Below are 27,806 nucleotides of genomic sequence, written 5' to 3' on the forward strand. Positions count from 1 at the left end.
CTTTTTTCAGTTAATTCATTGCACATCGCAGGCATGTCAGGACACGAGTGAACATTTGTTTTTCATGTAACATACGGTACCTGTATGCCACATACAGTATATACTGAACATCCAAAAAACATTATTTATGTGCATTTGTAAAAAAAATAAAGCATACTGGTTTTAGATAATGATAAGTCAATATTATTAGTTGCTTGGACATGGGCGATGAGGCGATTTAACCTGTTGAATGTCAAAGATGTGAAAATCGAAGATGAACAACACAGCAAACGATAAGCTCCCCATATTGATAGAAGTAGACCTTCATGCCTTAGGTATGTTGGAGGTTGAAATAAGCTGAGTCAAATGCACTTGCCAGCAATGCAGTCTTCTTTCGTCATGAATAAAGAGCCTGATGGACATCAGTGTGTGTCAGATGTGCAGAACGATGCGCTGATTCTGTACAATAGAGCAACCAAGGGGAAGGTCCCAGCCTCACGGTCTTTAGTAAGTGGGCTACAGAATTCATGCATGACTCGTCCTGTGGACCTTGCTTGTTTGCCTTCCCGTGTTTTCATCTTGCAGTGACAACTCTCCTCACGCTGCTCGTGCATCAGAAGCCTTTTTCCGTGACGAGATTGTCTTAATTATCTCCTGCTTGCCGCCCTGAGTGAGCATTTCTGGGATCAGCTAAGACGGTGTGCGCCATCTGGAACAGACAGAGGTGCTTGCCCAGGCTCAGGGAGAGCAATGGGACGGATCCCCACCAGGAAGCACCTGCAACCTGCCACAAGCCATGCAGTACGTTGCAGATGTACAGCTTGTATGGTGACATGCACTGCAGGGGCCCTATACTACACCCTGTTGAGAGCGAACGTTAATCAGAGATACAGGTCATGTCTGTTTAACATAAGATCAGTGCACCTACTACAAAATAGATTGTGTATTTTCCAGATATTTTGTGAATTTGGTGCACTTATAAGTGAAAAGATTTTTTGTTGCACATTATATGTACAGAGGCTTGAGAAATAAACAGAAAAGAAATGACTTTGTTACTTCTCCCTGCTCTGCCTTTGACTGATGCATGACTGCTGTTGTCCTGCACAGATTTAGCATTTTCAGTCTTCAAAGCATGTTTTGGAGGAGTATTCATACAAGGACTGATTAGCATAGCCCCATTTTGCTCAGGGAGTCTTTTTCATCTTTGCTTTATACAGGCAGTGTAAGCTAGTCATTCAATGTCTTCATTGGACATATAGAGAAGCTGCCCCTCTAATATAATATTGATGTATCCAGTGTACAGGCAGCTACAAAACCACCAGAGGTGACCATTCAGTTATACAAACAGTATCCTACACCAGGGATAGTCACTTTATTATCATTTACAAAAACATTTCAATTAAAAATTCCTGTATGGGAGAGTGCCTGAGCCCTGGCTTAGAAATTTAACTTCTGAACAATACATGGGAAAAAGGCAAAAAGGTAGTCAAAGAAACAGCACTGTCGAGAGAGAGGAGTATTTTGTTTTGCTGTTGCTGCTTACATCTAGATACCAACATCTGCTGGCTGGAATCACAGCATCTGGCTCTTTTGATCCCTGTTTCAGCAACCATCTCCCACTCAAGACCAGAAATGCTGCAACGCTGGGTGATATGAAAGGTTACATACGAGAGCAGGCCAGTCCTTCCATCTAGCCCATTCGGTAGTAAGATCGATGGTCATGTTTCTTTTTGAATAGTGAAATGTCCTTTAACCGGATTTGCATTTCTTTATGTTCTGAGTTTCAATTTGTACTGTGCCCTACAATGCTTTTACATTGAGGGTGCAATATGCAAATACAGTGTGCATGTTGTAATCTAACTCTGCACAGTAACCCATGCTGTGGAGATATACAGTATTGTATACTCCTAGAGTGATCTGGTGTTGAAGCTATGGCTGCTCTTCAGCTGCAATTGACCATGGCAATTACTGTTTTTTCACTTCATATTCTATAAGCCTCTCATCTGCAAACTACAGATCACCATGAAAGTACATCAGTACTCACAAAGCTTACTGTACAGCGGCATGTACAGTATGTGTTCTTATAGACTGCAAACACGAGACTGCATGATATGGCTTATTTTGATTTTAACATTATCTACCTTTGGCACCTTGGTACCTTTCACAGGTCCTGCTCACCTGCTGTGGTTGGTTCGGTTTTTTGTTAAGATTACTTTATTAAGATCACTTTATTAGCCATATCAAATTTCTTGTTTTAGGAATTTGTCTTTTTTGCTTGCCCCAACTTGAAGCTTGGGGTCAGAGCGGAGTGTCAGCCATTTATACGGCGCCCCTGGAGTAGCTGGGGTAAAGGGCCTTGCTCAGGGGCCCAACAGAGTAGGATTCCTACAGCTGTAAAGCCAGGCTGTAAAACAAGAACTGGCAATTTCACTTCTAAAAACAACAAACACCTTTTTCCTCATACAGAAATGGTGTCGTAAAGTAGCTCTTTACCTTTCAACATGACCAGCCTCTTTAAAGGGCTACATGTATCTTTTCAACATTATTCAGCATTAAAAAAATATATCTTTTAAAAAGATTTCTATAACACCTTAAATCTTTTTTTTCTGGACTCCAATTAAATGTCAATTTTTAGATTTGTCACAGGCCAGATTGTTACAGATCTGGATCCTTTCAAGTGTATTTTCAAGTGATTAACAGCGGTACCCGTGTAAAACAAAACATATGTTTCAGATAGATTTTTTTTTCTTCCCATGACTGCAATTTACCTCCTTAAGTTGTATGGCAATTGCCCTTAATATTTTTTAATTAAGGGCAATTAAGGGCAATTAAGGGCTAAACAAATTAGCATTGGAAAATGCCTCAATTAATTTATCTTGAAATGTTTCTCCCATAAAACCTACTGATTGTCAGATAATTTTGTATTTTGCATACTGATGATAAGAGTGTAATTCTTTATAGGTTTGCAATGTTTAAAGAAACTATATTGATTTAATTATTTTAAATGTTGCAATATATGACGTGGACTTGTGAGTTCACATTGCAGTAAATCAGCCAAATGATGCTGTATATTGTCAAAGTGTACAAAGTGTGGTGCCATACTGTGACCTCCATCCACTTCCACGAACTCAGGGGTGTGTGCTCTTATCCAGCCCATTCTTCGGAGTCTTCACTTGTAATGACCTTTCAGAGTGTTTGAGCACCTGTTTTTCACTCGGGGATCATGTGTCGCAGTGTGTAAATAAAGGTAAAAGAAATTATTTTTAATGCGTCTTGATTATAGGCTGCTAGGCGACAAGATGTGCTACTCTGGAAAGGGCGTGGAGACCTTCTGCAGGCACTGTAGGTGGTTTGCAGGTGTCAGGCTGCCTTCTTGTTTAGCCCGACGCGTGGGAAGAGAGGACAATTTGGTTTCTCCGTCCTCGATTCTAAGACGCAGGCAGTATCTGACAGGTTTTCGAGTTCCCAGGTGGCAGCTTTCCGAATGTCCTACTTAGCAACGACCGCCGACGGTCTTGGGAATGGAGCGGACAGAAAGGTGCTGGGCCGAGCCTTAGGGGCCTGGCAAAGCTCCACGGCCACAGGCACCTGGGCTCGGCTTCGCACGTCCCCCTGCCCAGGACGTCCGGCGGACGGGGAGACAGTCAGTGCGGGAGTCCTGGAGTGCCATTGGGAGTGGCCTGCTTACTCCTTCTTCTCTGGCTCAGAAGCCTCCGGGACTGCAGCACCTTCACCCGGACCTCGAACACCTCCTGGATGGCTTTGCGGAAGCAGTGGAAGTTGTAGTCGATCAGTCCTGAGAAGAGACAGATCAGAGAGATCATTGTATACAGTATATTTGACTATACAGACTAGATATAGGGCAACTCCAATCTTTGAAGTTAGAGTCTCTCAGGTTGTACAAGTACCACTGATTAAGATTAGAAAAACAGACAACTTGATACCAGGCAACAGGCAACTTCATTGAAAATAATTAATCTACTTAAAAGTTATGAAGATCACAGGAATCATGAAGGTAGAGGGCTCTGCTGCCCCAAAAAAAACACTGGAGTTCCAGGCCATTTTAGTTGGACATGATCATAAATTAATATTAACTTAAAATGTAATACAGTATATACTAGATTGTATTTTAGAATGATCTATAGATATACTCATGATCTTGGGTACATAGCATATTGAAATACAATGTTTATATTTTGAATTAGAAAACAACAAGAAAAAATCAAACTCGCATAATAGAATACAAATGATCAAAGAATCAAGAACAGACTGAGCTATGGTTATTGTACATTTGAAAATAGGATATCTAAAGTCACTTGGGACCTTGGGTCTATTTTAATTATCTAAAATGAGGTGCCACAGGTTTACAGACACCCTTTATGACAAGGTACAGTATGACCACTTTTTAATTACTACGGTTTCACTACTCAATTTCTTCACACCAGTGCCAGCTTAGAACTCTGAACGCCAGTCAGTGACATCGTTCTGACAATCCAACAGCAGTATTATCAATGTTCATCCACACAATCTCCCCGTAGGCTTCGATCTGCTGTGTGAATGATGTGAATGTGACTGCAAGGTCATTAGGTGAGACGCACTGTATGTGTTTAGGAAATGGTGGCCAAAATATGTACCACTTGATGACAACCGCAAACATGTTGTTTGGCTGTATTGACTGACGACAGAAGAATGGTAGTTACTCAACTCTGTTTAAAATAGTCGTTAATTTGTAACTTTAACATGAGGTGGAAATGTGCCGACAAGTCAAAGTCTAATGACTAGTCTACTTGTTCATAGTAGCATACCGAGAGGACAAACACAAGATTTTTGTTCTCCATTGCAAAACTGCAGAAAATGGCCAGAATAAAAGATAGGACCCCAGAGCTGAGAACCTCATGTGTATTATTATATAGGAATAGGTCCATATACAGTTGTGTGCAAACATTTAAGCACCCCTGGTCAAATTTTACGTTTCAGTGGATCTAAGTGAAAAGAAGCTGACACAATCTCTGCATGGTACAAACGTAAACATCTTTCTGGAAATTTAAATGCACAGTTAGTATTTATGTACAGTTTTGTAGATTTTCAAAATCATAAAACAGTGTACGTGGGAAATGCAAACATGTGGGCACCCCGTCAGTACTTAGTAACACCTTCATGGAGATGAAATCACAGCTTCTAAACGTTTCCTGCAGCCAGCCAAGAGTTTTCTGTTCTTGCTTTTGGAATTGTTTCCCCGCTCTTCCTTGTTCCATTCTACTCCAGCTCAGAAATATTCTTAGGTCTTCATTGACCTCCCCGCAGATTTTCATACTTTTCAAGTCTGGGGACTGTGGAGGCCATTCCTTTCGTTCCTGTAAGTACTTCATGGTTAATCTACAGGTATTTTGTGGATTGCTGTCTTGCTGATATATCCGACCACTTTCCAGCTCCAGTTTCTTCACTGACCCTGGGATATCAGCTGCTAGGACTTGATGATATTTAGTTGAATCCATTCTTCCTTCTACCCGCACAATATTTCCTGTGCCACTGGCTGCCAAACCTCCCCAAAGCATAACAGATCCACCCACCCCCATGCTTAATGGCTGGCAAGCTGTTCCCTTTCCAAACGCTTCTCCCTTTTTTCTACAAATGTATCTTCCGTGGTGGTGGCAAAAAGTCCAATTTTCATTTAATCACTCCACAGCCCTTTGTTCCAAGAACTTTCCATTTTGTCAAGGTTGTTTTGTTGCATACTTTAGACATTGGGTTTTGTGATGAGTACAGTACAGCAGAGGAGTTTACCGCCATATGTACCTGTACATTGGAATTCTTATGAAGTGGTCGTGGGAAAGGTTTTCTTCTGACAACTCTCCCATGAAGATCATTTTTGTGAAAGCAATGACATACTGTGGACCTGTGGACAACTACTCCTGCGTCAGCTAAATTGTTCTGGAGGTTCCCTGTAGTGCTCTGTTGGTTCTGCTTCACAGTTCGGACCCGTTTTCGAGCAGTTCGGTCAGAGAGTTTTCCGTGTCTTCCAGATCTTGCCTTGACTGCCAACAGTTTCCCTTAACTTCCATTTTTTAAGGATGTTCTGAGTCTGTCCCAGCTGCTCAGCTCTGAGAGGCAGCAATGCTAGAGTAACTACTGCTCCACCATGCCACCCGCACCTACAGTATTATCTAAAACAACAAAGAGCACCATGTACTGTATTTTCTACTTACATTAAAGAAAGGCTGTACTGTACATAAGGTTTAAACCAGATGTTATTTTTGGCACCCCAACTAGCTGATAAAATGATAACTGAAAAACGATTTTATAAATTTATGAGACAGAGGTATTCCATTTTTCTTTACATGAATATACTGTATGGTGGGAAAGGTCATTTTTTGAAAAAAAATGATTTTTTAAGTTCTTATTACTGAGCTAGATGAAGAGGAAAATACTGTATCCCTTGCGTGAAGTAGGATTAAACGCAATCCTGTGGTTCTTATTATTAACATGTGAATGTCGGAGCCCTCAGGGCTGCATTTTGATCACCTCTCCCCCAATAAATCAAACCTACCAGATGTCTACTCCCACCACACACGACACACACTGGAGACATTTTAAGCAAGCCAATCTTAACAAGGCTTTTAGCTCATAAAATGAGCTTTTCTAATTTTTAAAATCTCTGGGTATTATAATATAGGGCCTAACATTAGGGATAGATTTATATAAAATAGTACTGAAGTGGAGGAAGACAGGGGAACGTGGGTAATTTCATCTAGGAGTTTTCAAATCATGAGACCACAACCTCTTTCAAGCCTTCTTCTTCAGGCCTGCGCGCTCCAAGGGACAGGACGTCCTCATGCATATATCCCTGCACTGCAGTTTCCTGGCCTCCTCTCAGGAGGATTCGCAATTGGAAATGTCCATTTGTATGACACCCCCCCCCCCCCCCCCCTGCAAATTTCTCTGTGTTACTGCCTTCCAGTCTCATCTTGTCAAATCTCATAAAATCTACTGGATCCACTGCAAGTTGACGGGCTGGGAGACCTCTAAAGAAAACTGTGCTGTAAGTGGTGTTGGCAGACTACACCAATGCTCAAGTATGGTGGCAGGGGACCTCTGCCGTACATTAGATGAGACGTAAACTGAGGTCCTGATTATTTGGTCATCAAAGATCCCATGGGATTGTCTGAAAGAGCAGAGATGTAAAACTAGGGTCCTGGCTAATTTATATTCTGGGTTCATGCGATCTGTTTAACCTAAACTTCCCCCATTTATTTCAACTGGTGAAGGAATTTCTCAGTTATCTTCCTGCTGTGTTGTGTAATGTGGCTGCTGGCACACAATGGCTGCCGCATCTTGGCCACGTGGGGGCTGCGCTTCAACGGTGGATGAACTGGGGTGCCTTCTATACTTTATGTTCTCCTTTAGAACCCAAAAGCAATATATAAGTTACAAAGAATTATTACTACATTATTAATGATTACATCAAGAAGAAGAGTGTGTTTCATCTTTTAGGCAACTGCTTTCAAAGAACAACATATGTGAAAAAGGTAATCTACCGAGACTTTGAAACATGACATACTGTAAAAGTGTCACAATTAATCTCAAAGACAAGACTGTGGAGTTCAACACATATACTTTTCAGGGATATCACCAACGTTTTTTTCTCACTCCTAAACAGGTTGAAAGAAATTCCGTGTTTTACAAAACTCACCTTTCCTTTCAAAGCTCTCCTCTCTGAGGAAACACACCAGAGCCAGGAACTTGGTGACCTCTTTCAGGTACATGACCGTGGTGTTGTTCAGCCTGATGATTGCCATCGACTCCTTGTCATAGGGAGTTGCCATTTCATCCCCTGTCAGACTGAAAACAGAGAACTGTCCAAATCAAGTACAGGGGACTGCCTGTGCCATGCCCTTCATAATAATAATAATAATAATAATAATAATAATTGCTTACACTTATATAGCGCTTTTCTGGACACTCCACACAAAGCGCTTTACAGGTAATTGGGTCTCCCCTCCACCACCACCAGTGTGCAGCATCAGATATTGAATCATACTGCACACCTCAGCTGTAGTAATGTTCACGCAAATGTCAGTCTTTATATTGATCTGTGGCATTAACATGGACCAGTGGTGAACAGCCCTGAGCTGGTGATGATCATGTTACTGCACTGTATCAATTCAGACACATGAAGGTATGCGGCTCTAGCTTTATTTATTGAAACACCTTTTTCAGGTTTTACAGTCTGCAGGTAAACTACTAGTATTCAGATTCCAGGTGGAGAACAGCACTACAATAACAGCTCACATTACTCTACATGAAGGATCAACAATTATTACACCTAACATGTGTTTAAAAACAAACAAACTCCGTTGTCTGTCCAGACATTTCCAGTTTGCATAAGAGCTAAATTCCTATTTTATCTCTCTGGATTTTCACTATTTTATTTAAAATTGCTACTGGAGGTCAAAGTACATCAATAATATGTGCTGCAGTATCGCATGGATGTCTACTTAACGATGCATTTAATATCTTAAATGGTGATGCTCTTTTGTTGGGTAATCAGATTAATAACACAAAGCTGCCATCATGTGAGTAGATGGTTCAGTTTTATGATGGAGGTAGATTAAATTGCATAAACACATTTGGACAAAATAAGCAGATGCTTCTGCATTACAGTTATGAACAACTAACACATTTTTCAAATTAGGCTGGACATAATTCAGATTGAATTATTCTGAAATGAACAGATATCATTAAAAATAAGTAAATCAAAATCTGTGCTTTGATTGGGATTAGATAAAGAAACTGTGAGTGGTCCTAAGCAGAAAACACATCAGCTTGGGTCCCAAAATAAATGCAAGAAAGAAAATCACTGCCAAGATTTCTTTCTCTACAAATCTCAAATGAGAAAAAATATTTTCCAGTTTTGCTCTATAAATCCATGAAAATACTTCACTGCATCATTTTGATATTCTAATCACTTTCCAATATTATATAAAGGATGACCTGACCTGATTACAAGATTCAATATCCAGGTGGTTCTGGATAAATGAACACCACTCGAGAAGCAAACAGAAGTTCACATTTTATGCTAGCACTAGGACTTTTTCCTTTCAAGATACCCTGACAATAAAAAAAAATGACCAATTCTAAATCAATTTTCCACTTTATTACCAGAAAAATGGCAGATATGGCAATCATATTTGTACAGTAGCAGGTACACCTAAACTTTACTGCAGGCAAGATACAGATAAATTCCTTGCAGCGATTTGTCATCCGAGGGCCTACAGTGAAGGTCTCAAACTAGTAGTAGCATCTGTGGTCACTGTCAGAATCAATACAAGCTGTACACCTACAGTACAGTGTCTCCTGTCTTTTGATACAGCTGTGGAGTTTAGCACAAATGTTCCTGCCTCCGGCACTGATGTTTGAGAATCATGCTGAAGATCCCACGGATCTATGTTTTGTAAGCAAATGAGTGGGGCACCGTAAGTGACGTCTGCGGGGAAAGAACAGTGATGCTTGAATCAGAAGTGAATGAGACAGTGAGGAGACTTTTCAATCGCACACACATTTTCTGCACAAGCCTTCACCTACCTACAGTACCTGGAAACCCCTTCACTGACAGCTACTGTACCAGCACTCCCCTTCTCCCATTTCAGAGCTTTGCTCGCAGCATCGTGCTGTCCCAAAACTTCTTCTTCCATCCCTGCTTCTTGTCCGTTTGTGTCAGTGGAGTGTTAATTTATTATAGATAGTTTTGGCTGTGATTCTTTTGACATACATCCTCAGGCAAAACACAGTTTCTGCTTTCTGAGCTTACAATCATGACGATTTTCAAATGGGACTTAATATTTAGGATTTACACAATCCACTACAAATTGATAAACCTACAAAATGCTGATGTGTAAGCTGGCAGGTGAATTAGTATTTTAACGATAATGAGAACGCTCTTAATTGCATATGTATTCAATCCCTTTGTTACAATGACCTGAAGTCTGCACATGTGCAGAAGTGAAGCTTGAAAGGTGACAAGACGTATGTAGTGGTTATTGGGATGTATCTCATCAGCAGGGATTGGGAGGTTTGTGTCTGACTTGCTCGAGAACTGCAGGCCATCAGCTATCACCACAATAAACCCATCACTGGAGTACTGGAGAATGTTTTCCAAAATGACATCATCCTGTCAGGCAAAGCTGGTAGAGTCCTATCCACTTTGAGGCAAATATTAATAGTATAGGAGAAACGCATGTAACCAGGTGATTCTGTAATAGGTTTTCAAACTGTATCAAGGATTGTCTATGCAATAGATAGAGTGTTGGTAAGCTATTTTCTACATAATCAGAGAAATGCTTGGAAGTTCTTCAGCATTTTTTTCACTTGATTTGTTAAGTTTTGTTTAGGAAAAAAATGGCTGTACTGTATGTGCATAGCACCTACTGTACACAGTGGAGACACTAGCTTTGTGATGGGACAAAGATGAACCAATAACTGATATTGCATTTATGAAAATAAACAAATGAGTGGGTAAGGGCGAGGTACGAGGAAACATTCTGATTTGATCTTTTACCAGTAGGTGCTGAAAGGCTCGATTTTTACATAAAGATTATCCTTATGTTATCTCTCCAAAAGAAAAACTTTTAAGCAACAGCAGTTGTAGGAGTCTAGAGGAATATACCATACCTGTGCTGTCGAAGCCCATACCCTGGCTTCCGCCATGCACGGTGCCCTCCTGCGTGCAAGCTTTCTTGTCCGAATATGTAATGGTGTGTGAGTAATGGGGTGGAACTGCCCACCAGCTGAGCCAGGCTTTACAAGGTTTGAGATACGGGCTGTTCTGGCCAGGGAACGTGAGAGAGTTTGTTCATTTGACTGCGGCTTCCTAGTATTCTGAGGAGTAAATGCATTAGATCCTGTATAAGATCTGTCCTTAAGATTTTGTGCTTTAACTCTCAAAAGAGACTCTGCGGTAACGCAGCACAACAACATCTAGACAAATGATTCAATTCCTACCGCCTGCCCCGTATGCGTTGGTTTTGCAATGTTATAATGAAGGTATTCTACAATTAAAGGCACTGTATAAGCTTCCTAATTTTGATGATGTGCTCTGTGCAGGACATTCTCATTTCATTACATAGCTGGTGCTGCATACGGCCACTTTCTTGCTGCTCTCTGGTTGGGTTTTTTGAGGTCATGTTCCTTCGAACATCAGATCTGTATCCTGATGCGGGCGCTCTCCCGGCCCATCTGCTCTCCCAGCCCTTGCCACCGGCCAGCTGTGCTGCCCCCGGCGACGCCCCCGGCGACGCCCCCATCTCCCCGCGTTCCTGCAAGAGCATCCCTGCGGAAAACCACTTCCCAAGCAGAGCCCGTCAGCCCGCGTTGCCGGAAAATATCTTCTGCAGACAAAGAAATATCATCTCTCTTATGTGATCCCAAAGAGATATTTTTTCCATACAGGAAGGGTTCTTTCTGCTGGCCTCAACAAAAGTTCAGTAAAAATGAATCCAAAAGCCAAATGCGACGTACTGTACACTTAATAGGTCTAAATACCACCTCACAAATTACTTTTCCCTCACATATTCAGACCCAATTACAATTTTGTGAAATAGTAAGTAAGACCTCACAAACAAAATAAAATGCTATTGACTGGTTTTGTAACTAAGTAATAACTAGTAAGGGACTGAACTGCATTTAATACAGAGAACAGGGGGCAGGAGTGTAGGAGAGTGGAACCAGCTACCCAGCCATGCTGGTTGAAGCTGGTACCCTGGTTACTTTGAGGAAATGGTTGACGAGATCCTTGGATCAATTAACTACTAGATACCAAATGGACTCCTCCTTGTCTATAAACGTACTTATGGTTCTTCCTAAGGTGAAGTTAACCTTAGGCTACCAATGTATTAAGAGTCTGCACTCCTTTTCTACAGAAATACACTTGTTTCTCATTTAGAAAACAGCAATTTTGGCATAAGCTCATTTTACTCACCTGCAAGTCCAAATTAATATTACCCAGTAATGCTAAAATTTAACCGTACCCAATAAATTCATTCAAGAATCATTTAATGTCTCATCTGATACTGCGTTTTGCAATCTTACCATGTACTATACATACAAAATAGGAACAGCCGAACGAGAAAAAGCTACTTATGAAAAAGTCTTACAGTAGGTGTTTATGGTGACATGGCTTTTATCTTCTGGACAAAAAACACTAACACAACATAAAGCTATGTAGTATGTAAGGGCAATGTTGCTATCAAGGAAAAAATATTTCATGTGATATCTCATAATTAAGAAACAGGAAATTATATTGGAATTACAAGATGCTCAACTATCCCAGAATTCTGCAATAGCAATGATCATTTGAGTGTATAAACCACCTACAGCAGTTCAAGCAGGGAGCTGCGTCAGCATGCGGAGGCTGCAAAGGAACAAGTAAAGGTTTATTCCCTGCTGAGAAGAGAAGAGAAGAAAAACACCGGTTCCTGAGCCTTCTCCAGGTGTCACCTGAACATGATTTCAGGTAGAAGAAGCTATCAATAGCTCAGCTGAAACTTTAGTGTTCATGACAATTCCAGTGCTGTAGAATCTGCACAGTCCTGTTCTCCACTGGGGTTTAGTCATAATGAAATGTGTACCTGATGAGAACAGAATCATTATAACGATGAGAACACTCACACGTATCCTTTGACAAGAAAGGATGTATCATGCAAGCGCTTCCACTGTTTAAAACTGAAAGTCAGCGAATGATAATATACAGTAGGTATTGTATGACAATTGTGCCATTGGGCGACTATCACATAAGGTACGGGAGGATGTCCTATCTTGTAACACTAAGATCATTTTCTTGTAATTACGAGAAAACACAGGAAATATTTGTTCTTCCTTAATGGCAGCATTGTGCTTCAGTAATACAGTCAAAAGCTTCACATTTTTAAATTAACAGATGCTATGCAATTGAAAGGCCTCTTTTACAATCTCGGTCACCACACTGTAGAAACGATACTGCAGCTCTAAAGTCAGTTCAGAGAAGAGCAGCTACACGCTTTCCAAAACTTAAGAGAATGTCCTACACTGACAGGCTGAAACATCTGAACCCTTTTAGCCCTGAACAGCGAAGACTGTGAGGGAACCTGACACCAGTATTCAAATTTCTCAAAGGCCTGACAAAGTCAAGCTGAATAACATTCTCCAGCACCAACAGCGAAGCACGGCCCACAGGGCACCCGTGTATACTGTGTGGCAGTGCTTGTACAGTACAGCCAAGATCTCTCAGCCAGCTCGGGAGCCCCCCAGGAGGAGCTGGAGACTGCTGCTGGGGAAAGCGGAGTCCGGCCTGCTACCACCACGACACTCTCCGGGAGTACTTGTCTAAAAAATGAACCAATGAACGAATCCACAGAACATCTAGCAGCATTCCAGAAACTGCTGGATGAGAATCTTAGATTATTTAGCTAATAAATACCAAATAGGCTAAATGGGCCAACCTGCCCCCCCTGATTTATAACCATTCTATGTTCCAACGTTTACACATACAGTAGCAAATGTAGTAACATCACAGCTGTCCTTAGGAAGACAGGTGAATGCATCGAGGCACAAAAAGGTGACAGTGACACTTATGACACCCAGACCCACTGGTGAAGGTGCCATAGACATGTCTGCACATGCAACTCACCCGTATATGCAAGAGATATCAATGACCACGTCGATCATGTCACAGCACAGCTCATACGTCTGCATGTCCACTGGTGTGCTGTCTGTTGCGATGTAGATTTTACTGACAACATCAAAAAGAAATGCCTTTTCAATCCCAGAATTCTGCAAAGGAAAACATGAGTTAAATAAATAGAGGCATTTATTGAACAAGTGCAATCTATACATACTATATACTTGTACACTGATTACCTAAAAAAATGTGCTACTCAGGTTTTGTTAGTATTGATGGAACAAAATATGTACATTTGTTACTTTTTAGAAGCCAGTTTGCATTTGAGAAGGCAAAGCCTGGCCAAATCTTTCACTATTTCATATAAAAAACGTGTTTAGAATGGGGACCCTGAATTGAAGAAGCCTGTCATCATCAAATCTGCTAACAGAGTCAACTATTCAGTCTGCATAAATGTTCACATTATATGCGCTTTTACTGTATTGTTCCACTTGAAGTCAATACCCTGGCTTCTTTCAAGAAGCGAATCATTGAGATCCACAGATCAATCAGCTCCAAACAACCAGACGGGCTACATGTGTCAAATAGCCACCGCTTCTCAGTACACACTCTTGTGCTCTTACACTGAGTACCGGGTCTCTTACTAAAATATCAGATTGATTACCGAATCCCAGACATCCCAACGTACCCTACTTTAAGTGAAAACCTCTCTCAATTAATATTTTTTCAGTGTCTGCTTTACTACACAAATATGGTATTTTCTTTTTGCCACATATGGTGACCCAATCTTTTTTAAAATCTAAAACTGGGGAGTAGTGTGTGGGGAGGGGGGGGTAAATGCAATGGCACTTTAATTCAGTGACCTTAAAAGCCTTTCACATCTGTATGCCTCCTTCTAAATCCAGCTCAGGCTACGAGGACATTTGCCTTGCTGCTCTTCTCCCCAGTGCGACTGGCCCACATCACAACACTACCTCAAAGGTTAGAACAGCTGGCTACAATGTTTACGGATAAGAGGGTGGATATTCAGCTAGTGCTTCATTTCTGTACAATTCTGGATCCGTGCCGTTCACATGCGACTTAAAAATCTCATTATTTCTAGTCCAAAATTTGTTCGCCCATCTTGTAATTTGTCCTCCTTGGGCAAGTTCTTGTGGTAACTCATACACCCACCCCCAGCAATGTTAAACATTTTAGGATAAATTCAGAGATTGTTTCTTGCATCTGTGAATCATTTTTTCCAATACCAAAATGAACAGGACATAACCAATTCTCTTGGAGCTGTGTTAATACCGCTCATGAATCAGCCACAGAAATTACACGCGGCTTTAAAGAGTCATCAACACGTTTTATTTACGGACCCATAGTATTAGCCGGCATCTCCCTTTGCAGTTCCATACGATGCAATAGTTTACTTCACACCCTGCATCCGATTTACAAAATACCACACCAAACCTAAACGCATGTAACGGTATGAATCAAGAAAACAACAGTCAAGTATACACAATTAATATGTATACCATCTATGAACTGGCTTCATTACTCTGTTCTTCTCCCTGCTGAGAGCTGACGTGCGGGGAGCGTATTGGAGCATTTTGGCTGTTCAGACGGTGGTGGAGGAGAGGTGGAGGACCTGTAAAGCGCTTTGAGTAGAGTGTCCAGAGAAGAGCTTTATAAGTGTGTAAGAAGTTAATAATAATAACAACAATAATATTATTATTATTCCAGATGGAGATCATATTCCCCCCATTTTCACACGTACAGTGCAAACTCACAGTACTATGCACATTCTTCATACACACATTCAGCATCTGATGAGTTTAAAACAAACTACTCTGGGGAATTTCAAATGAGCACAAAGATCGTTCTGACCCGAACTCAGTTGTGAAACGCTGGTCTGAACGGGGGAAGAAGGGATAGTGGAGGCTTTACTGTTTTAATCTCCTATTGCTAGAATACGGCATCATATGCTTTAAAGTTTGATCTCTTGTCAGTGGGGCTGAAATGCTACGCATGGAGGTGAAGCATGACTTTCTGCTTTGCTGTCTGCTTCCACCTGCTGTCTAAACAGAGCCTAGCAGCTTTATTGGTGTGTAGCGTATGCACGTTCCTGTACAGCAGCTCTTCCCAGACCGGGTACTGCCAGTTCACTTGAGTCTTCTGAGCTCCTAATCTGCCTATTAACCCCCTAAGTGAACCGAACGATTGATTAACAGTTTTGCAGGACTTCCTCTTATAATCTGCCTTATGTCTGCCATATTAAGATATGCAGTGAGTGGGAAGTTGTTTTTAGCTTGGCTTACAATTGTTGTTCACCTACAGAATAGCTTTCAGATCAGCTCTGTTTTCAATTGATGATGCACATATACGGGTGGGAAGGGCTGTCAAGCATCTTCTCAGTCAGCTGTGTTGGCGTGGCACGGGCCCACTGGTGAAATTCCAGCAAGGCACTGATAGTTTCATCCCAGCACCTGGTACAGGTTTCATGCTACTGTCTGACCCCCCCAGAAAAAAACAATGGCAAAGCCCAGCTGGAATGAAAGACAAAGGAGTGCTCCCGGACCAGGAGGGGAAGCACCACAGTACATAGTCCCCCTGCCACACTAGGCAATAATGTGCTCATGTCCAGTTGTCCCGACACGTGTATTACCATACACTTCACACACGAGTCTTGAACACATGGGTGTTTTTGAAAAAAATTATGTGTAAGGAAACATTTAGTAGACAAAACATTACCTAGTTTTTTTGCCCGGTAAACATAAAACAGTTTTTAAACTCCTTTTCTGTTCAAAATGCTTAAAAGTGATACAGTATGTCTGGATTTGAATGTTCGCCAGAATTTTGTGGTTTATAAAAATATGAGCGTGGCAAGAAAGCTAGTTAATGTGCAATTTAGATTTAAAACCATTACTGGAGATTAACCTCTAAGCCTCTTCTACACTCTTTGAAGTATTGAAAAGAGTACTATAAATGCACTGTTCGGTAAACAAATCAACTAAACTGCAGCTACAGTATATAGCCATTCAAATGATCATTGTTTCTCCACACTGTGGTTCTGTAAGTGATGCCTTTTATTTAATTCACTGCTGGATGCTATGTTAAAGAAAGAAACTGCACCAGATAACACATCTATACCATCACAAAAACGAGAGAGTCTGATTAGTACAATAGAGCAAGGCACCGTGTACTAGTAAATAACTATTATTGCTTTGATAAACACTACAGGAATGCCTGTGTCACTGCTTAATGTTTATTCTATTTCTAAAGAAAAGGATTGTTCAACTCTGGAACCTAGTGAAGATGTACAGGATGCAAGAGCGTTTTTCCAGCCAATCAAACACGTCTCTGCACTTACTGGGTAACCGGCAATACTCCCCATAGTGCCTACAGCCCAACTTCTGTACATGCAAGTGTTTAGCACTGGAGAAACATGGCTGACATGTCAGATTTTATTCCTCTCTAAGTGCATGAGTTTCTGTTGCCATTATTTATAACTTTGCACTCCGTCAGGTTCTACTTACAGAAATAAAAATGTTCAGCAGATTCTCCAGTGTAGGAAGCTGTGGGATGAGTTTCTGCACCACTTTGCTGAAGGCCTCAAATATGGAGTGATCATAAATGCTAGTCAGATAAAAGCTGGAGGCAGAAAGATGTCAGATTAGATTTAGCACCACGTTATTCCCAGAAAACAAACCACAAAAGGTTATTCCCAAAAGTGACAATAATAAGAAGGAGCAGAAACTGTGAGTAGTTATGCAACACACTTCTTTTTTTATTTTCTTAAAGTGTTACATTTGAACTGCCATATTATTTTACAAAAGGGAAATTCTGTTCAGTTTCTCTCTGGATGGCAGATGCATGTATTCTTCTTGAGGGTTTGCAAAAAAAAAACAATGCCAAATAATTCAAGAAATAAATCAGATGAATATTGATAAGGCAAAAGAAAAACTGTGTTGTGAGAATTAATAATATGAATAATTATTATTACTGAAGTTTCAAATGTTACCGATACAGCATATTTTGGGAAATTAATGTACATATCTGTTTAATCACAAAGAAATGGAGAAGAAATAGGGCCAAACACATGATGTTCTGTTTAATTATCTTTTATACAGACCAACGTTTTTGATCCAGTGTGCCTTCAGACATTAACGGGTGTAACGCAGAATTTTGGAAACGCCACTTTTGAAACAAAAAATGAACGAGCTGTCGTTTACTTACATGTATGTATATTTGGAGTAACCAAAGTGTCACATTGCACATTTGGCGTAGAAACACATACAGTACAAGCTGTTCTAGGGTTGTTGACGTGGGAATTGCTTGCGTGGGCTACAGTACTTCAATTCTTCAAGTTTGACGGACATAAAAAAAAACCCGAAAAGAAATGAAACTGTGGGAGCAGGAGCTCCGTGTTTCCCCGGCAGGCAGCTCCTGCCCGGAGGGGACGACTGCGCCCTTCGGGGCCAACTCGGAGAACACCCTGAAATCCGCTTCGTTCCCCAAGTGAATCGTGTCCCTGGGCCGGTGACGAGTCTGAGCGTGTCGGAAACAGGGGCGGTGTGCCGTGGGAAGGAACAGACAGACCGGGTGCTGGCTTTCAGCCTTGTGGCCCTCGCACACTCGCTCATAAATCACGTGTTACTTCATTTAGCGTACCTCGCGTAAGGTCCAAAATGGCCCCGTTTACAAAAAAAAAATCAAGAAACAACTGCAAAACGCATGGTGTGTAGACGGCTTATCGTCACTGCCCAGGAACAACCGAGCTCATAAAAACCACACATCTTTCTCTTCACCTCTGGGGGCGTCTCCTCAGGACAGGGAAGAGAACCAAGGCGGCAGGCTCATCGTTTTAAAAGTTTTTGGTAAAACTTCAGTTTCTAGTGCTTCCCAACCACTTGCTTCATATGAACGTTCATTAAAAAAAATACTCTACCTTAAATGTATTCTTTCTAGAGCAGCATCTGCCAGATCGTCATTGGCTCGCTTGTGAATATCCCTCTGCTTTTCAATCTTGTGATCATCTGACAGCCCGTCCACCTTATGAATGAAAACTTCGAAGTTGATGTCAGGATTGACTTTGTAGGCTCTGGTCACGGTAAGATGAAGCCTGTTCAGAGCTTCCACGTAGTCGTCCTGTGCAAGAACACGGAAAACCAAACTTGCAGGGACGGACTGGGACAAAAACACATTTCAGACATTTGGCAAAAAAGGACAAAAAAGAATGCTGATAAACTTTCTTATCTTGTTAATGCCTCTTGACATAAAAAGGTTAATCGGTACTTAAGAAAAAGATTTGGTACACAACGGCAGTGTCGTTTTTTGTCATCAGAAGTAGTTTTTTTTTTTTACTTGTGAGAATGCGTTATGCATGTACAGTATTTCGCTTTCTTCTCAAATGCTGTCAGTTCAGATTCTATTTAATTTACGAGACAGAAATGTGATAGGGCCTGTTCAAAACACAGCCCAGGGCACAATGGCATAGCTTCATGCTTTAAGAACACCGAGGTAAACAGGTGAGTAGTACCGACATTCAACCCAACTCCCCTTGAGGACTTCGACAGCCACATCAAATGAGTTCCCATGAGCCTTTTACAGTATGCCTGCGCCAGTGCAGCTAGTGAAACTCCAGAATACAGACACAGCTGTTCTTTCACTGTGGTCAGCACTGGGACATGTGGCTGGAAATCATGAATTTTCCCGAGTCCAACTGCTACGTAACATTTGCGAATTTCAATGTCATTCAACAGAATGATCATCTTGATCGCTACTGAGCCAAGAAAGCATCGTGTTACACGAGAGGTCATCTAATTTATTTGCCGCAGATAAACAATTTAAGAAGCGGTTCGGTCAAAAAGAAAACAAGGGAGCACTGGCCCAGATTCTAAAAGATGGAATAAACAGATTATATTTAGTCTGCGCCAGAATTAAAAACACCCTCATGTGCTCCGGTTACCTTGTGAAAGTACCGTAACGTTAGCATCACGGCAGAAACTCAAGACACACGCTAACAGGGCCCGCGCGGCACCCTCTGGAGGAGCCTGACCTGGGAGTCGATGACGAAAATGAGCGCCCCCGTCCCCCGGAAGATCATCTCGTAGTCGAAGGTGGGGTCGAAGAAGTCGATCTGGCCCGGGAAGTCCCAGATCTGGAAGCTGACAAAGGAGCTGTTGGACACGTCCTCCCTGCAGATCTTGTTGGTGCTCTCCAGGAACAGCGTCTCGTTGGGGGACATCTTGTGGAAGACCACCTTCTGGATGGAGGACTTGCCGCTGCGCCTCAGCCCCATCAGCAGGATGCGGGGCTTCACCTCGCTGCTGAAGGGGTCGCCGAGCCCCAGCACTGAAACACAACCGCACGGTGGCTCAGAACGCGCCGCGGGATGGCAGCAGGCACGACAGGGTGGGCCCGGGAACGAGGGGCTGTCGGCCCCCACCTTCATGACAGGAAAAGGCCGCTTTGAGGAAAAAAAACGTCTCTTGATTTTGATTTTGGTTGAAAGCAAACAAACTGCATAGGCAGCACAGTGGTGCAGTGGCGAACACAGCTGCCTCACAGTGCTGGAGTCCCGGATTCAACTGTAGACCTTAGGCTCTATCTGTGTGGAGTTTGCATGTTCTCCCCATGTTTGCGTGGGTTTCCCCCGGGTGCTCAGGTTTCTTCCTATAGTCCGAAGACATACTGGTGGGTTAAATGGCTTCTGGGAAAACTGGCCCTGGTGTGAGTGTGTGTCTGCCTGTGTGTGTGTGTGTGTGTGTGTGTGTGTGTGTGTGTGTGTGTGTGTGTCTGCCCTGCAGTGGACTGATGTCCTGTCCAGTGTGCCTCCTGCCTTAAGCCTGTTGCCTGCCGGGTTAAGCACCAGCTCTCCTGCAATCCTATATTGGATAAAGCTGTCAGAAAAGGCATGGATGGATGACGTGCAGAACTAACATAAACTAAAGTTTGACTCTTCTCTCTTCAGCAAGACCATCAGCTAGTGCCATCAGCTGGCTGACCTACAGTACAAGGTCTGGGGAACAGCAGTAGGCACGCTGGTCATCTGAGCAGAGCAGGTATCCGGTGGTTTCTATGACATTTTAAAACACTGCAAAAATATAATGCCAAGATAGGAAATATTGATGAAACAAATTAATTAACTACTGTATAAAATAACACTAGAAGGGTTTTTCAAGACTGCTCTGCTTTCTAGATGGTGTCCTTATACCTGTCATTAGTAATTAGTAAAATGACTCCAGCCTACATGTGGTTGAAAGAACCTTGTTCCGGGGTGCAGTACTAAATCGAATCGGGGCTGTGTCAGTAGTGGACTGTGGACTGTACCACTGGTGTTGGGTGGGATTTACACAGCCTGTGGGTCCTCATCCCACCACACAGCGGAGACTCTGGGGACAGCAAGCAGCCAGTGCTGTCAATGCCTGACGGACACCTGCTGCTTCAACCTTTTAGCTGTCTCAGTGGCGCTCGGGGCTCACAATGCTCTCAGGAAGCACGTGCTCTGACAACTACACCCCCAAGATGACACACACATGGTCTTGACCTCTCCACTGCAAGTACAAAAGTTACTACAGTGATCATGAAAAGATGATCTGAGGGGATGAAAGGGAAAACAAACTTGATTCTTAGTCCAGACAGTCTGATAATGAGAGCATTTCTTACCTAAATTTGAAGGTTCCGATATGTATTATCTCTACAACTACAGCTTTTACAAAGAAAGGTGGGTTTCCACTGTATTCTCTGTTGACATCATTAGTTCTGCTAAAAACTGCAGGTGTTAGGCTGACAGTGAGATCAGTATTTATCTTTGTATGACTAATGAAAAGAGAGCTAAAAACAAACATTAGGCCATGCCAGGAAATTCCAGATGAAAGAATCTGGAAGTGAGGAGGTAGGACTGTGGGTTTATAATCACAAGGTTGTGGATTCAGGTCCCAGCTAGGAAAGCTGATGTTGTATCCATGAGCAAGGTACCTCCTTGTGTTTGTGCAACTTACATACCCAACTAAAATGTAAGTTACTTTGGATAAAAGCCCACCGAACGAAAACAGTTACAAGACGTACGAGCGGAGATCTGCGTCATACTTGTGTTGGCAGCGCAGGAACATGTTAAGGTTACTTCCAGGCTGAAAAGACTGTTATCCCTCCTTTAGCTCCCACACCGACTGTCCCATCGGAGAAGCCAAGAGCTTTGTACCACAAGCAGCTCCACAACATCTTCCTTTTATTACCAGCCTTGTCAGGGCTCTCCTGTCCAAGCTCCGTTCCTCAGGACAGGTAAGGACAAAAAACAACTCAGTCAAAACAACACTAATCTTCTTGCAATACCCTCTCAACTTCCCCTTTCATAGGATGAGAGGCCCCTGCTCAGCAGTGGCCTCAGTTTTGTCCCAGTCTGCGAGACAGTGGATGCCCCATGGACCCAGGCTGACATCATCCAGCATTTTTTAACGCAGGATCTGCCTCAGAGCACATTTCTCTAACAAGACCCCCTCGCACCCAGAGCAGGCGCTCCAGCCAAAAATGCTGCATTTCCCTATTTTTCAGCATATAATTCACCTTCACCTGTTCAATAATAATGCATACAGTACGCTGCAATGCCATACAGCAACGCAGGGAGTTCTATGTTCCTCCAATCACATGCTCAGATCAATTTAGAAACTGTGACCTGGAGAATTAAGTGGAATATATTGCAGCATTTAACAAACAAGAGTTCTGCCAGATTCCTTATCTACAAATAGTATATCATGTTTTTTTAAATCCACCCTTTGTTTCTGCTCCCAGGCTAGAAAGCATGCCAGGGTACTGGGAAATACAGTGTTGGTCCATTTTACAACATAAATCCTAAAAAACTTTTTTTGGAACTAGACAGCAGCTTCAAGTCTGAGAAGGAAGATCTTAAAGCCTGTAAATAGATCAGCTTAACGTGAGACAAACAACCTCTTCTTTTTCTTCTTTCACAGGAACATAGAAGTGAGATGTAAACAAGTCTAGTTTAATTTTATCACATGGTTATTTCAAAATACTCTACAGTGCCGCCCTTCTTCAGAGCCAAGTGTAGACCGTGCTCATTAAGCGACATTCAGCTTCACTGTGAGACTTTTTAAAGCAGATCTGTTAACTGTAAACGCTTTTGCAAAAAAGCATGTTTTAATTCTTTCTGATCCCCCAGTGTTATTGCAGTTAGGAGAAGCACAACACTCATATTAGCCTGTTAAATGTGTTTTTGCTCATCTATACTCCAGTGCCAAATGCATTAGCAGCTTGTGAAATGAGCACATACTGAACATCCCCTTAGAGCATAACTGAGAATATTTAGCTACCCTGACCAATCTTAAATGAGGACCATGAATAGAGCTGCAACTTCAGGAGATTCATCAGACTTCTGTATTTCTCAGGGCTTGCAGCATTTTCTGGATTTCAAAATTGTATTAAGTTGCATGCGATCATTTGACTGCATTATGGCGATTTAATTTTAAAAAAGTGAAAATCTTTTCACTATATACTGTACACTCAATTGAGTTTATCAGTGCACAGTTGTCCAAGAACCTAACTTATTTTCCATTACCTTTTAAAACAGATTTACTTTTTCATAGAAACTGTGCAGACCAATACAAAAACTGTAACGAAAAATGCAAAAAAAAGAATGATCTTAAAAGACGAAAATACTATTTTTTTTCCATTTTAAGTTACAGTTTTTGTTTTTTTCCTCTGAGTTTATTAAGGCAAATATGTCCACAATGACTGACAGAGGCTCAAGTGTAACGCCTGTGCAATAAACCTGTCATGTACTGTAGCGTGTTGATCGGATTAATAAAAATCAGCCGTGTTCATCCACACTGCCAAAAGAAAGGCCGCATCACAGCTACTGTACAGCATCTACAGAAACTACCACTGGCTTTATGTTCACAAAGTCTGGGTTCAGTGGCCATATTGAATATAATTAAATTAACTAATAAAGTTAATTAAACTGAAATTACAACCTTCACGCCCAGTACACCTAGAGAACACTCTACTTCTCTCCTGTCCCTAGGTCCCTGTGATTATTCATGTCTTTCCAGTGTGTCTTGTTGTGTAGCCTATTTACTTCCTGCTTCTGCTCTGCTCCTGGCTCGGCATTGGTGTTTAGTTGCCCTGAGACCCGCCTAGCACCAGGTCACTCCTGTCCTTGGCCTGAGGGCATCGGTTTCTACACGGCTTCTCCAGAACAGCTGAGCCCGGGCTAACCCCCGTCTCGCCGCTACGCATAGGGTCTTTAATCGCTCTCCTGCCATTCCACGGTTCGTCCCTTCCGACATCCGGTACAACAACATCCCAAATCCCACCTCAAGTGTCACCAGTCTGGACTGATGATAAAAAACAACAGCAGGTGAATATTAAGTATTCTCAACTGAGAGTCAGTCTTCTTCTGGGACACGCCATCTCCAGATTGGAGCAAAATCCAACAGCCATTGCTTACTCTCACCCCAAGCTTTCCCAGGAAAGAGATCTGAGAGGGTGACTGTCCTGCCTTGTGCCGGAAAGCTCATATTGGAGGAAGAAGTGTGGAACAGTGGGGAGGACTCAGCACTACCTAATGGGAAGGCAGCAGCTTCAAATCCCAGACGGTATACCACTGCTATACATGTGAGCAAGTACAAGAGTACCTACAGTAGCTAACTGTGTTCGGGATAAAAGTGTCGTCAGGATGCCGGAGTTACTACTTTAACCATCATTATTGGGAACAAAGCGACAAAGAGTTGTTGTTTTTTTTTTTTGTTTAAAAGAAAGGGAAATCTGACTAAACATTTGTTAAAAAAAGAAGCACAACAGATCTAGAATTTCATTTCTATTGGCCCAAAGGGGTGAACTGTGGAACTACTGTATTTTGTCTGGCTTCCTACAGTGTAATTGATGTAATTGTAAGTGCCCTGAGTTAATTTTTAAGCCAGTTTTGTTTTATGTGTAACTTACATGGTAATGTTTAATTGACATAATCTACTGATACCTACTTCAGGTGTCTGGAGTTTGTATCCATTAATTTTTGGAGATTATACAGGTATTTGCAGTTCAATAGCTGTATTATTTTGTATGTGTTCTGTGCACAAAGATCTTATTGTGATGAAAGTCCTTGTGTTTTTTTCTACAATTTCTGTGACTTGTGGTACTTTCTTATACAAGTGCTACTTTAGACATGCAAGCATCAGGTGTACTACATTATTTTCCACTGATTCTTTAAATAGCGTCTTGGTGTGTATCGTGGAAATTTGGTTCTTAGAAATCAACATCAAACCCTAGAATATAATAAATACAAAAAGATCACTTTTGCTTATGGTGTACTGATTCCTGATCTACAGAATAACAACATCTCCCCTTGACACAGCAAGCACAGTACAACCACAAAAAGGTGCAGATAAAATGCAACACCGCAATCCTGAAACAGAGTATTTGCAACTGGTCAATCCAAAAATACATGCAGTGCTGAAAAACTAAACTAAAGTCACATGAAAAATCTAATGAAACTCCTGTTAAGGGGAGAAAACAGCAAATTTAAGCTGTTTAAATAATTTAATAGAACACCAAGTCTTCAGCTTCGCGCCGATGCCATTTCAACATTCACATGTCTGAAATTTTCAGATCCAAGAACAGCTAGTATATGAGAGGGGACTGTCAAAACGGTGTATGTCCCTGCAGTACAATATTGTAAAACAAAGATCTAGTGTTGCTTTTGTGGTACACAGTTAGGGGAAATGGCTTAATATCATCCCATTCTCCCACATCAAGATACAGCCTCAGAAAGCTGATGTGTTGATTTAAGGCCCGTTTTTTCAGAGAAGATAATGATAACGAAGCAAGATGTTAGTTGGAAAATTTGAATTTAACTGGGAAAAAAAAGCAACGTTTAAAATCAATTCACAGGTCTCTCCAGTCTCTTGTCGACATGGAACTTGTTCAACAAGACAGTGGAACAGAAGACTGCAACCATAACTATTATTAATATATTTTTGGAAATGCTTATGACTGAATGGACACAAATGGACAGAAATCTGAATGTTTTCTAATCTTTCCCTAATTTGCTACATTTCACTGAGTCTGTTCAGGTGACCCTATACTTTTTGCACCAGTTGAGTATCAATCAGAAACCCCAGGCATACAGCAGTCCTTATGACTGTCCACACTGGTTCTTTGTGAAATCTGGTCAAAAGCAGCTCTCTGTTTCCATATGAAGTGTTTAGGGAAAACTAGACCATTCCATCATATTTGGGTGTGCGACAGTATTTTTAAATTATCAGGAATCTACTGGCACATCACCACATACTGTATAAAAGTAACTTCACAATCCTAACCACATACAGTACAAAGAATGGAGAACTACACGAAGCATTGACTAGAGCCTGGTAATACAACTGATCCATTTCAAAACAATTCTTGAGCCCTCAACTGAGTCAAGAGAGCCCTGTGTAAATGTGGGACAAGGGTGACGGGCATTTTGGATGACGGGCTTCAGAGTGAGAGGAGAGATGTGTGCGATATGCTACCATCACTCCAATGAACTGTATTCTGTACACTACACACCTAAGGGATGTTTTAAAGGTTGCTTTTTTAAATGTGTCGTTTCTCTTTTCAGATTCCGGCAAACCGGGACTCACGAAGGGAAAACTTGATCATGATACCCCAGTTTACAGTAGGTAAACATTTGAAGGCAGGGCGCTCCTGAATTGTAGTTTCGCAGCTGTTAGGAGCGAGTCTGTCTTCCGTCAGTCCCCTGTGGACAAGCCCTCGGACAGTCTTCAAGCACTTCAAAAGTCATTTCCTGCATGCAAAATGTAGCGTCATAGTAGCGCTCAACGTTTCTCCTGTGGCGGTCTGGTTCCACACGTATGACACGACTACCCAATATCTTAGGTTACGGTAACAGAACTAAAGAGAGTTCTTCTTTTTTTAAAAAATGTAACTTTCCAAAGATAACGAAAGAAAGAACTCCGTTATGTGTATCATAATCAATGCTCGCTCGTGTCGTTATCTTAAAATGTTTTGTATGACCTTAGGAAGTTGTGGAAAAGAAAGTGTCCTACCCCCTTCATCGCAGCTACTACCAAGCTCCCCGTCCGTGAAGGCGTCGAGGTCGTCATCGTCGTCGTAGTAGTATGTCGCCTCGTCCTCTCGGTTGTCTTCTTCGACGTACTTCGGGGTCGTTTCGCTCGTCATAACGGGGGTTTTCCAGAGTTAAGCCGCCCGAGGACTCCGGCAGCTACTCCACACATTGTCACCTGATATTGCCATGTCTTTGGTGAACTTTCACCCCCCCCTTCCTCCATGCCCGGACCCGTCCGCCTCCATAAGAGGAGAGCAGGCGGCCGGATCTCTCTCCTCACCCCGTCACACTGATTACTGAAGGACCGGGACTGCGCTGTGACTTCTCTCGGCTTCTCCCCCTCTCAAATAATAATAATAATAATAATAATAATAATAATAATAATAATAATAATAATAATAATAAAAAGCAATCGCTTTGTGTGCAACTATCATTGGCGTCGGGATGGAGACTCTGGCTTCTGTTCCCGTTGAGTTGAGTTTCATTTAAAAAAATTCAGCACCGGCCTCTTCCAGCCCGGGAGAAATTAGGACGGACCCAGCAGCCTGTGCCTGCTCGTACCACCTGCCAGCTTGGGATCTTGGGAGGTGTAGTCGGCCCTCTCCTTTTCTTATTTTTGTGGAGGGTAACGCACTGAACAGGGGGTAATATATACGACTGGGGTCGTATAAAGCCCAACGCAGACCTGTGGTGTTGTATTGCTGGATTAAGGAGCAAAAAGCTAAGCTGTAAACATATCAGTACTCCATAGCGATACGAAAGAAATGTGATGCAACCTGAGCTTTATTCACCTGTTACTGTACCTCTGCTGTACGTGGTATCTAACCAAAATAACAACATTTGCCATCGCTAGTAATTAAGTCCTTTGAGGACAAGGTCCAAAGACCACATTATGTAACCCACTTCTTATACAAAAAATACCCTTACGATCTGGGAGAATATGAACCATAACAAATACGACATAATGATGTTAACTTCAGGACCAGGGACAGAGCATGAGTGCCTCATCTCTTGCGACTGAATGAACAAACATCTCCGTTTTGTGATTGTATGTTCTGTCCCTCGTTCCCCAGAAAAAATACAAATCTTAGCTCGTCCAATAACAGAAAA

The 27,806-nt window shown here is 41.9% G+C and overlaps 1 protein-coding gene across 1 annotated transcript; it reads right to left on the reverse strand.

Moving 5' to 3' along the window:
* Positions 1-1,329: 1,329 nt before the first annotated feature.
* rragd (ras-related GTP binding D) lies at positions 1,330-27,228 on the reverse strand. Its single transcript, XM_088626770.1, has 7 exons — positions 26,677-27,228; positions 19,674-19,969; positions 18,564-18,763; positions 17,152-17,266; positions 13,640-13,782; positions 7,670-7,818; positions 1,330-3,775 (listed from the first exon to the last, which is right to left on the reverse strand). Exons 1-7 carry the CDS (start codon positions 26,807-26,809, stop codon positions 3,624-3,626), a joined length of 1,188 nt encoding a protein of 395 aa, XP_088482896.1. The 5' UTR covers positions 26,810-27,228; the 3' UTR covers positions 1,330-3,623.
* Positions 27,229-27,806: the final 578 nt, after the last annotated feature.

Source organism: Lepisosteus platostomus, chromosome 3 (genome assembly GCF_059453375.1).
Source record: "Lepisosteus platostomus isolate fLepPlt1 chromosome 3, fLepPlt1.hap1, whole genome shotgun sequence".
NCBI lineage: Eukaryota > Metazoa > Chordata > Actinopteri > Semionotiformes > Lepisosteidae > Lepisosteus > Lepisosteus platostomus.

What these genes read in the sequence shown, in the direction of transcription:
- rragd (XM_088626770.1), bottom strand. Translation starts at nt 26,809, where the DNA reads ATGACGAGCGAAACGACCCCGAAGTACGTCGAAGAAGACAACCGAGAG. An exon ending in TTTTCGTCATCGACTCCCAG is followed by an intron (nt 18,764 to 19,673) that starts GTCAGGCTCCTC and finishes GTTCTTGCACAG; the next exon opens with GACGACTACGTGGAAGCTCT. An exon ending in GATATCTCTTGCATATACGG is followed by an intron (nt 7,819 to 13,639) that starts GTGAGTTGCATG and finishes CTCTGTTTTCAG; the next exon opens with TCTGACAGGGGATGAAATGG.